This window comes from Notothenia rossii, assembly GCF_949606895.1.
Source record: "Notothenia rossii genome assembly, chromosome: 10".
Classification (NCBI taxonomy): Eukaryota; Metazoa; Chordata; class Actinopteri; order Perciformes; family Nototheniidae; genus Notothenia; species Notothenia rossii.
The window spans coordinates 61,844,992-61,857,491 of record NC_136908.1 but is presented as its reverse complement, the minus strand read 5'-3'; the positions used below and the strand labels follow the sequence as shown (position 1 = coordinate 61,857,491).

The 12,500-nt window shown below is 39.6% G+C and overlaps 1 protein-coding gene across 1 annotated transcript in view; it reads right to left on the bottom strand.

Annotated features, from left to right (window-relative positions):
* Nucleotides 1-12,500, bottom strand: part of nav3 (neuron navigator 3) — a 228,920-nt gene that overhangs the window by 123,369 nt on the left and 93,051 nt on the right. The window contains exons 5-6 of the mRNA XM_079655695.1: nucleotides 8,305-8,373; nucleotides 930-1,072 (exon numbers count right to left, since the gene is read on the bottom strand). Of these exons, the coding sequence (XP_079511821.1) occupies nucleotides 930-1,072; nucleotides 8,305-8,373 (212 nt within the window). The remainder of the gene's footprint in view (nucleotides 1-929; nucleotides 1,073-8,304; nucleotides 8,374-12,500) is intronic.

The following is a 12,500-nucleotide window of genomic DNA, read 5'->3' as shown; positions in this document are numbered from 1 at the left end:
TACTTGGGATTTTTCTCTACTGTCTGTGTGTCCTTTTAGATAAGATCACAAATTGCAAAAAAAAATTGTTAAAGCAGAATGCAAATAAAGAAATGGATAACATGAATAAGAATAAACAGAAATGAACATAGTGTGTGCATGATTTAGAAAACACAATAAGAGAATAATCTACTCCTAAAAAGAGCTTTACATAAAATATAAATAACATTAAAAAGTGTGCACTTCTCCACTACAAAGGGAAATATTATACTTATTACTCCACTACATTCATCTTAAAAATGAAGATGTTAACATAAAAAATACAATATTTTGTTACAAATGAAACCAGCCAACAGTTTATACTTTACTGAAGTAACATTTTAAAGCAGGACTTAGACTTTTGCTTTAACTGGTATTTTACTTTAGTGAAGGATCTGCATACTTCTTCCACCGTTTTTTGTATTTACTTGCACATCTCAAAACATTCTCTTGCACTATTTTATTCGTTTTATTGGTTTTATGTTCTATATTTATTCAGGTTATGTTTTCATTGCCATATATACACTGTAGCTACTATGCACATGACAATATAGCCTCTTGAATAAACTTTGTAGTTTTGTAATTATCAACTGCACTGATAAATACATGTGCAATAACTTACTTTAACTGCCTTGACCGTGTTGTTCTTGTATGGTAATGTTTTGTAAGCATACTGTTCAATGTATCATAGGTCCAATTTATAGTCACTTTATATATTATATATTAAACGTTTTTAGCTTGTATTGCCAAAATGATGCTTATACTGTCTGTTATGTGTGATTGCACCATCGGGAGTGCTTGGAATTTTGCCGTACTCTGTGTAGTGAGAATAAACAAATATATCTATCTATCTATCTATCTATCTATCTATCTTTCACATCATGCAGAGATCACAGATATGGCGTCCTCACCTCTGTCGTTTCCGCTGGCATACTGTAGAGGTTTGCTCTTGTCGATGCTGTTGAAGCTCTGACTGCGACGGTTGAGGTTGGAGGACCCCGAACTCCTGGAGGCCCCGCTGCCAGCAGCAGGAACTCTGGAGGGGCCCGGTAACCTGAAACAGAGGGGTTGATGTGAGGATACATCAATTTAAGGACAATAAAAAGTCTACATGACAAAATGTATTGGCAAGAAACAATCATTTGTTCTTCCGTGTGTTGTCTGCATCCACCTGAGATTTAACTTGACCTGCCTTTAGAGCAGCTTTGCTTGTGGAGAAAGGCATTTTTTGTTGTAATTGTTCCTTTTCTGCAAACAATAATTATATAATTGATCACTCTAGAGTTGTTCCAAGTCCAAAGCAATGTCCTTAAATGTCTCATTTGTCAAGAACCTAAAAATATTCACAATTTCCTCATGAGAAATCACTTTACGAATAATCCGTTATCAAAACAGTGAGTCCTTATTATTCTGTCAATCGACAAATTGGTTTGTCATCTTAATGGGCAAATCAACTAAAAAAATATACTTTAAAAAGGGCTCCATTTGGCACAGTTCTTAATTGGTTTGAATCCTACTTTTAGGACAGGAAAAATGTAGGAAAGGTAGCATCACGTCAAAGCTGACAAACTCATGCGGAGTTCCTCAAGGCTCCATCCTGGGGCCTCTTCTCTTTAGCACCTACATGCTTCCACTTGCTCAGATAATGGAAAACAACAAAATAAATTACCATAGCTATGCAGACGAGGAATTTACATAACCACTTCTCCAACTGCTCATTGAGTAACAAATCAATGATTGGATGTGTCAGAACTTTATTCAATTAACCATCCTGTTGTCTTCAGGTCAAATCTGACCGATTTACTAATTTCATCAAACATAACTTTTTGTTTTACATTCGATTGCATTAAGGCTTTATGATATCCTTCACAGTAGACATTAGAACATATAACATTGTTGATCACCACTTTCATTGAATTTTGGATGATTTAGTCAACTTTGTAACACCCATGGTGTTCCCGGTCAAAAATGACCGCCATGAAGAAAAGTAATTAGTAACCATCCGGATCAGAGAAAACACACACACACACAAATAAAATCTAGATGTGCCCCCCCCCCCCCCCCGTTATGTGCCCAATCCCCCCATGTGAATCACACCTGGCAAACACACACACAAACACACACACAACAATTTGACACATGTCCCGCTCTTATGTGCCCATCCCCCCACATGGATCACAACTGGCACACGCAATACATGTTCAGTGTCTGTTCTTTGTATCTTTACTGCAGTTTTTCATGTATACCAGTAGTCTGATACAATATGTACAGTTTGAAAGGTTGTTAAATGATTAATGGTTTTTGTGTTAATGTAATGGCAGTTAAAACAGGACCGGTCAAATTTGACCACGAACACCAAAGTAAGGGGGGGGGGAACAAAGACAAGAGGAGGGTTAAACAAAGATAAAAACTGAGGTAATCATTTTTGGACCTAAGGAGTAGTGAATCAAATATTGACTCCGACCTGAATTTCTCATTACTATCACTTTAAGAATATGTCTAGGATTAAATAACCTTTGTCTCAACAGCAGCTCAGTGTCAGTGATGTAAGATGAAGTCTGAGAGCTTGAAGACAGTGTGTATTCCCCTGTGTGTTGAGAAAGAACGAAGGAAGTGAACTATGAAGCTATGTGAGAGAATATAGATCGAAAAGTTTGATTCATAGCAGCTTGATTTATATACCTGAAGCCATTATTGGTGTAAAAGTAAAACATAGAAGTTGGAGAACATACAGTATAACGGCTCTTTATTCCTCCTACACGTTTACTCGTTTGCCTACCAAAGGCTGTTTTTATTCTCTCTACTCTCTTTCACACTTTCTTTCTCGACAGAGTCAAAGCCGTGAAGTGTCAAATATTGATTTGCCACGTTGCAGCTGGACGATTTTCACGACCCTCATGAGAACACTGAAATAATTATCTCATCAAAATCCTGTTGCTATCGTACAATAACTTTACATTGCAATTTTGATGCCCTTTTGCCAGATGCTTTCACCCATCTGTTTGTAAGTAAGTCAAATGTGGCAGCTGCCGCAAGGATCATAACAAGATTTACCACAACAATTTATATCCAACCATTAATCTTTACTATTATGGTTTGATGTAATTTTTATGAACTGATTCCAGAGATTACATTTGATGCATTATTGTTTGATTATTCCTTCATCCAATTCTTATTATTTGTGCTTGTTTGCAGGCTGTTACTCGACTGCATTAAAGCCACATTAAAGACAAACCTTGCAGCTGACAGAAAGAAGGGAACAAGGTGGCAGTAAAAGTAGAAAAACCGGCATTGAATGAAACCCTGAATGCATCAGAGAAGGCCGTGGGTTTTTCCATTCATAGCCTGGTCTTTGTCAATATTAAGAGGGCAACAAAAACCTTGAATAAAGCATAACATCTTTCTGTCTCCCTGCCTGAAAGCTGTCGTAATGTCCTTTAACACAGATGATCGTTTTGTCATGCTGAAAATGTCGCTCGTATGCAGATGGAGGCCAGATGTCGAAGGGGAAATTATTTTAAAGTGGTCGAAGCTAAACTAGCTTCCATCATATCTTCCATCGTGTCTTTAATTCCTCAATTAGTACTAACTAAATACACAGAAATTGACATGGAGCTTTGATTAAAAACGTGATTCCTTTGTCAAATCAAATTATCTCTGATGAACTTTAACGTGAAATTCATCTTCTCTTTGATCCACTTTCTGTTTTTCTCCTACAATATCAAACACACCACACGAACAAATCATGTCAACTTAATTTTTGTCACACTGGCTCTTTAATTGGGTCCTATTTTAATCATTTCCAGCTTAATTTCAGTATGTGTATATCAGTATGTAGTGTCTCTACTTTAAAGAGTCCTCTCCTGCTGATGTTCAGGTGTATATTAGTATGTATTGTCTCTACTTTAAAGAGTCCTCTCCTGCTGATGTTCAGGTGTATATCAGTATGTAGTGTCTCTACTTTAAAGAGTCCTCTCCTGCTGATGTTCAGGTGTATATCAGTATGTAGTGTCTCTACTTTAAAGAGTCCTCTCCTGCTGATGTTCAGGTGTATATCAGTATGTAGTGTCTCTACTTTAAAGAGTCCTCTCCTGCTGATGTGCAGGTGTATATCAGTATGTAGTGTCTCTACTTTAAAGAGTCCTCTCCTGCTGATGTTCAGGTGTATATCAGTATGTAGTGTCTCTACTTTAAAGAGTCCTCTCCTGCTGATGTTCAGGTGTATATCAGTATGTAGTGTCTCTACTTTAAAGAGTCCTCTCCTGCTGATGTTCAGGTGTATATCAGTATGTAGTGTCTCTACTTTAAAGAGTCCTCTCCTGCTGATGTTCTGGTGTATATCAGTATGTAGTGTCTCTACTTTAAAGAGTCCTCTCCTGCTGATGTTCAGGTGTATATCAGTATGTAGTGTCTCTACTTTAAAGGGTGCTCTCCTGCTGATGTTCGGGTGTATATCAGTCTGTAGTGTCTCTACTTTAAAGAGTCCTTTCCTGCTGATGTTGAGGTGTATATCAGTATGTAGTGTCCCTACTTTAAAGAGTCCTCTCCTGCTGATGTGCAGGTGTATATCAGTATGTAGTGTCTCTACTTTAAAGAGTCCTCTCCTGCTGATGTTCAGGTGTATATCAGTATGTAGTGTCTCTACTTTAAAGAGTCCTCTCCTGCTGATGTTCAGGTGTATATCAGTATGTAGTGTCTCTACTTTAAAGAGTCCTCTCCTGCTGATGTTCAGGTGTATATCAGTATGTAGTGTCTCTACTTTAAAGAGTCCTCTCCTGCTGATGTTCTGGTGTATATCAGTATGTAGTGTCTCTACTTTAAAGAGTCCTCTCCTGCTGATGTTCAGTTGTATATCAGTATGTAGTGTTTCTACTTTAAAGAGTCCTCTCCTGCTGATGTTCAGGTGTATATCAGTATGCAGTGTCTCTACTTTAAAGAGTCCTCTCCTGCTGATGTTCAGGTGTATATCAGTATGTAGTGTATCTACTTTAAAGAGTCCTCTCCTGCTGATGTTCAGGTGTATATCAGTATGTAGTGTCTCTACTTTAAAGAGTCCTCTCCTGCTGATGTTCAGGTGTATATCAGTATGCAGTGTCTCTACTTTAAAGAGTCCCCTCCTGCTGATGTTCAGGTGTATATCAGTATGTAGTGTCTCTACTTTAAAGAGTCCTCTCCTTCTGATGTTCAGGTGTATATCAGTATGGAAACGACAGTTGGAGCGCTAGCCAATAGAAGCGTGAGTGTTATATAGTGATGTCACTGAGTTATGGAAGGAAACAAAGGTCCAATTGTAGCATACAAATTAGCATACAAATATGTAAGTAAAGATACAATCAATCACCAAGGGGAAGTGTGAGCGACCGAACAATAAATGATAAAAAACCAAGACGACATGAAAGAGAACAAAAGAGAGTTGACGGAGAAGCTAATGGATGCAGAAAGGGAGCGACTGCAGCCAGACGAGAGAACATGAGAGGTAAACCGTGAGGAGAAATGAGGCTGAGATTGAGGCAATTCAAATGGAAATCAAAGGGAGATCCTTTTATCATAAAATTCTTTCATCTTCCAAAATACATGTTTGATAATGCATCAGCAAAACGGAGCTTGAAAGGGAAATGTGATGTAAGTTCTGCTGTTGGTTTTAAGACAGAGGAAGAGTATCAGACACAGAAGAGGAGAGGAAGAGGACAAACTGATTATTTCTTCTGCCAAATGTTTTGCCACCAAGGTCTTCAGTTTGCAGGTTGTGAGGTTCACTCCAGGTGGGAATATAAACAACATTAAAAAGGCAAATTCTCCTCAAATCCACCTTTTTTAAAGATACCACAGACTAGAAAGTGACCGTCAAACATCAAAACCAAAAAAAGACAATTAACTTAACCTTTGTGTTTTCAACTATTTAACTTTTTTTTTGGCATTTGTGATGCTGTGGGTTCATCTGGAGAGGGTGTGGCTGTGCTGTGTCCTAGCTGCATCTCACTTCGGTTAGATGGAGTCCTTGCGTCCCTCACTTGCGTCGTCTCCCTGCGACTAGTCCCTCCCACCAGGGAAGCATGGAGAGACGCAAGGAAACCACGAGAAGCAGGGAAATGAGTTCTAACGGCCCGTCCACACAGCGGCTTTGGAAGAAGCTTGGAGGTGGGCGTGTCTGAAGCTTGGGGGGAGTTTATGCGAGCAACGCGACCAACAACCAATCACATGAATCTGCCACCCCCGACATACAAAGCAAACAAAATGAAGTAACCTGGATATAAAATCCCCAAACAGGCGAAAACCTACCAGTTTCACCCACTGTCTCTGCCACCTCCCTCCATGCCTGGTCCCTCCGGTTTGTATCCCGGTAAGTTCATAGGGACTGGTCGTAAAGAACCGGGTGATTTGCTACAGCAATAACTAATTTCTCCTCCATTTTCTTTGGAATATGGACATGAACTGCGGTATGTCACTCCCAGCATACACACGGTTTGATTGGCTAGTGCCTGTACGGGCAGATTTGCATAAACGGGATTTGATTGGCTGACGCTTCTGCCGAGGCTTCAGAAGTTGAACATTGCTTCCCACAATGAAGAAGCTTCCAACGCCGCTGTGTGGACGGGCCGTAAGAGCAATGGGACGTAGTTTCCTCCGGAGCGTCACGTGAAGCGACGTCCGTTTGTGATGACGCCGCATGCTGATCGTCTGGCAGCAGCCAGATCAGTGCATGCGCTGCATCGTCCAATCAGTGAGCGATATACAGTAAGGGGGCGGGGCGAGTGTCTGAGGATTTCACCGGAGGATGGTCTGGTGGTTCCTTGGTTATTACTCCTCCATTATCACTCCGTGATCCTCCGGCAAATAAGGCCAATGGGACGCTACTCAAGATGGCGCAGACACATCAACTTTCGGAGATACCGAGCGCGAGGAGCGAGGAAATTAGTGAGTGAGACGCACCCCCGGTCTCCCCTGCTCTCCCTACAGGCACCCGGTTCTGTTGAGTATGCTATTTGTTACTTCAGTTGCTTTACTTTGTGCACCTCACACATACACGTCCATGCAACCCTCACCTTGCATTTACACTACTGATACCACTGCCATCCACACCTCATGCTTTACTCACTTTGCACTTATAAGTGGGGTAGGTAATTTTGGAGAGTGCGCTAGAATTTGAAAATACAAAACCGGAAAAAATCTGACACTTCCTCACAGAGCCCCTCCTCCAACCCACACTCCTCCAACACACACGAACGCGCACATGACCAATGAGGGCACGAGATCAGTTTGTGCACAGATGGAAGGCTGACAGGCAGGTAGGCCATCCAGTTACTTTAGCCGGGCCGGCTCAGATGATTGGTCGTGCTTTTTACAGCACTACAGCTTCTACAGATGATATTTTTGATGGATTTATTGTCAAAGCACTTCAGATATTCATTGCTATCGGGATGTTAAGAGCATTCCATGGAATATAACAACAAGTGTATCTCGAGCCGGTTTCTCAAACTTACCTACCCCACCTTTAATTCATTTGGTTAATTTGAATGACTTGCTTTAAAGGGGACCTATCATGCAAAATGCACTTTTGTACGTCTTGTATACATGAACATGTGTCCCCGGTGTTCCAGGGAACTCACCAAGTGTCAGAAAACACAACCCTCTCTATTTCCCTCCATACCCAAATCTCTTAAAAAGGGGCTGCAACGGATCTGATACAGACTGATCCAGATTTGAACACGTCTATGACGTCACAGAAGTGGCGCTACGGCTATTGGGCCAACTCCACCAATCAGGAGGAGACAGCCACGGACATAGCCGTTCGAAAGCGCTGGAGACGCTGTAGTACATATGCCAGGCCTGTAGATGGTGCTGTTCTCACAGAATCAGCCCATGATGCAAAGACAGTGTTAAATTGAGCGAAATGAGGAATGGCTAAAATGCATGATCTGTTTGGTATTTTGAAAAATAAAAAGTATAAATATGCTTTATATAGGTATGGTCCTACACTATATTATTCAAATCTAGCATGATAGGTCCACTTTAATAAACATATTTTATTAACCGTTGATATGGTGAGTGTCCTCTTTGTTGTGGCCTCTTGAGTCATAACACATTTAATGGTCAAAACAAACTAGTTGACTCTACAGAAAGCCCGTTTAGAAAAACCTTAATAACATTACGCAACATCACATTAAGGACAGTTACATGGAGGATAAGGTTCATGCACAAAGCAATGAAAAAACCGAGCACAAAGAACGTTTTAGTTAAAAACACCAAATGAAGGAGGTATATGAGGGATTCATTTGTGATATTTACCTCGTATTTTTCTTCTGTGGTGACCCTAACCCACTGTGGCCCGGAGGACTCGCATACCGCGCTGTGAGACTGAAGAGAGAAGAAGAAGAAGAAGAAGAAGAAGAAGAAGAGAGACGGACGGTTAGAGAAGGACTGAGACCTTCTTTAATTCATGCTTTAATATAATATCCAGCGATGAAAAGAGGCATTCAGACACAGAGAGGGGATAGAGAGAGGAACACACATGCTGTACTGTACTCTGCCTGTTTATTTTTATCACATGACGGCTCACATGCTTATTTATGACCAGCTGAAAGGAGTAATGGATTACATGATCATGACACACAAAATAGGAGCTGCATTCTCTTACAGTGACGTAAGAAGACGCTATAAGGTAGATACAAAACACAAAGGGGGATTTCTAGCAGGATTACGATGTTATATAATCCATCTTAAAATACAGATTCAGATATTAAATGTTGACATACTGCCTCAAACTTTCCTTTTAGTTTCCTTTTGTTCTTCTTAATTTTTTCGTTTGGTTATTAAAACTTCGTGTTTTAAAGTTTTGTGTGAGAATCTTAATTTTTTTTAAGTAACTACAGCTGTCACAAATATATAGAAATGAAGTGGAGTAGAAGTATAACGTGGCACTAAAGGAAAATACTCAGCTGAAGTACCACAAATGTTTTCTTTAGTAAACAGTACTTAGTAGAAATGTGAGTAAAAAAGAGAAAATCATGCATGAAGACGTAACGTAAAATCAAACCAGATTTTTTGTGAGTTAAAGGTCCCATGTCATGCTTTTTTGGTTATCACCCGTCCCTTGTGTGTTATGAAGGTTGTTCTGCATGTAAACGGTCTGCAGAGTCACAAACCCTCAATGCTCCCTGAACGCTGGCAATAGACGAGTTGGGATGGTGGAGAAATGCTCTCCGCAGACCCATTCTCTCAGCGTTACAAACCTTTTTACTCAATATCAAGCCACACTTATTGTTTCTACTTCGGCTGTGAGTGTTTGTGTGTGCTCGCCGACCCGGAAACCTGTCCGCTCCTCGAAGCAGCGAGCCTCGCAACGTCCTGACCAATCAGAGTACCTCAAATGTTTTCTTTAGTATACAGTACTTGGTAGTAAATGTGAGTAAAAAAGAAGACGTAACGTAAAATCAAACCAGATTTTTTGTAAATGAAATGATATCCTGCTGTTAATCCGGTGGGTTTCGGATTGTTTGACTATAAAACCAACCAAACACAATGTTTTCCTGTTTAAAAAAGAAGGAATGACTACTACATGATCTTTGAATAGAGGCTCTGTCCAACAAGTGAGCCTCCCTCACATGTCCTCAGTCCGCTCTGAACACTTACGCACAGCAGCTCTACCACCTGGACGCTTTACTCTCCCTTTTTTACAGGCATGATGATTAAAGGCATCTCTTTTTATGAAGTAGCTTAACTACTTCCTGTCGAGCATGAATGTAGCGGCTGATTCCCGTCTCTTTGGATGACTAACAGTGAGTGGGTGTTTCTTCGCCCTCTGAGGTTTTCATTACCACGAGATTGATCGTTAAAGTATTTTGAATTGTTTTAAAGGTCTCCTATTTGACTCTTTTCAACAATATGGCTTCTCTTGGATAACTGGACTTAAACTCACACTTTAAATTCAAATTCAATTAAATATGTAATGTTCCTTTCCTTACACACTTAATGTATATATAATATCCTGCTTTATATTTTGTTACTTTAAATATGCATATTCTCTACTTTTTTACTGCTATTTTAATTCTATATGAATATTTAATTTCTCTAGTGTACAATGCCATGTCTTTTTATTCTGCTGCAATGCAAACTATTGCCACATCGGGATCAATAAAGTACTTCTTATCGTATCTTATACCACAGGTCTCAGATACAAAACATGTCTCTGAAGGTTTTGGCTGAAACACATCATTTTATATTTATTATTGTGTAAATAAGAAACTAAATGTTTCAACAAAAGGATGTTTTCTTTACTCAATCAGGTGTCCATGTACTTCATTCAGCGCTTATCATTTGGACTTTTCTTACTGGTCTATTTAAGAACACCACAAACAATGAGTGAGTTCATAGAAATTGAATTGGGAGCAATTTAATTATTTTTTTTACATTTTCTTTGGTGTAAAAACACAACAGTTCCAGCTTTTCAAATGTGAAGATTTCCTGCTTTTCATTTTAAATATTTATTTATTTTTATTTAATACAGTAAGCACTTCTTCTCCTAATATTTAAAGTACATTTTCCACTTAAGTACCATTCGACACACATACTTTTAATTGTAATGGAGTACTTTTACATCGCAGTATTAGTTATTCTATTTAAAGTTCACCTATCATGCTATTTGTAGGCAATAGCAGAGGTCCCAGATATATACAAATATATAAAAAACATGTCTATGAAGTGTTTTGCTCAAAATACCAAACAGATCACCCATTCTAGCCATGCCTCATATCCCTCTATTTCACTTCCTGTTTCTAAAGTGCTGATTTGGGGTATAAAGCTTAAAAAAAAAAAATGATAAAAAAAGGAGGGGGCTGAGCTCATGGGGGACCCGGCAGCTACTGTCTAAACTAAATACTGCCGTGATGAAACGCCATATCATGGATTATCAAGGATTCTCTCTGAAACAGTATGGAGCTCAAAGGCTTTCTCTCTTGCCGGTTATACCACAAGGTGAGTTCCTTTCTACTTCCTGCTTCTTCACACACATGCTCTCCAGTACAGGTTAGCTCTGAGTGTTAGCCATGCTAATGTAAACACCGACCATATTACATCCAAAACAGTCGGGCATTGTTTCTGATAGCAACGTTTCTGATAGGGCCGTGGGTCCACATTTCAGATATGACGTCATATCGGACGCAAATCTGGATCAGCTCCGTTGTTCCCCGTTTTTAGAGATTTGGGTACAGAGGAAAAGAGAGAGGGGTTTATTTTCTGACGCTGCGTGAGTTCCCCGACACACCGGGGACACATTGATGTAGAAAAGATATCACAAAGTGCATTTTGCATGATAGGTCCCCTTTAAGTAAATGATCATAACACTTCTTCCACCTCTGCTCTAATACAGAAGTAGAACAGAAGGACTGGTGAAGAAGTTTCCGGGTCATTCTCTGTCAATATCTTAAATAAATTTCATCAGTCTGTGGAATAAATCAGCCGTCTGAGAGCGACAGTGTGATATTTAAAGCTTGGTTCAGAGAACGGGAACAGGAGGTCGATCTATGAATGACAATGAACTTTTCAAGGTGTTGAGCAGAATTGCAATCAGCTCCTAATTCTCTAAAAGCCTTTCTCTGAGTGCCAACATATTCACATCGCAAGTCTGCATCTCACATAATTCACCGGACTTCTTTCTGCGGATTGATACGGCTTCACACAGTCCCTTGATCCTCCTTAGCAACGGTCTGTTCTCCTTAGCAACGGCATGTTAGTGAGAATGAACAACCTTTGGAATTTCCAAATTGACCAATCAGAATCCATTATTCAACTAAGCCGTGCAATAATGAGCATTAAAACGCCAGTTAATGATGTCTGGCAACAAAATATGTCCCTATTTGTTGCTCTATTAAATACTTTAAATAGCATTTATCCCAAAGACAGGGCACGCTTACACAGAGATGAATGGAGCCACTTTAAAATGCATTTTTGAACTTTTTAATAGAAAAAAGGGTTGAGTTTAAATCAATTAAAAATGTCGTTTTGCCTTCCATCTTTTTGTGTGTGTTTGTATTCAGGTTGTGTGGTGCAGGACTGTTTGAAAGAAGAACCATATATTTAACGGCAACAAAGGCCCCAGACATATGAAAGAAGGTTTCACAACCAATATGAGTGGCTTTTTTCTTATTTTATTTCAATTTACTTACACTAATATTACTTTTTTTAATGTCTTAAATATATTAAATGTGGAAGGAACCGAGGACTAAGCTGTAGGTATCGTGCAAATGCCACCAAACCCTTTAAATGTTTGACTTTGAGAGTAACAAAATTAAAAAACAAGGAGCTCTGGTGAATTCTTCCACCACAAGACCCCTCCTGACGCCGTTATATTTATAAAATGCAGTGAAACATGAAGCAGACGGTCCCCAGGCTGCAGCGGCTACCCAACCCACAGCATTTCAGATCTTTCCAGAGTGGAAAAAGAGACACCAGGATCTCACACTGCTGGTGGAAAGCAGAAGTGTGTG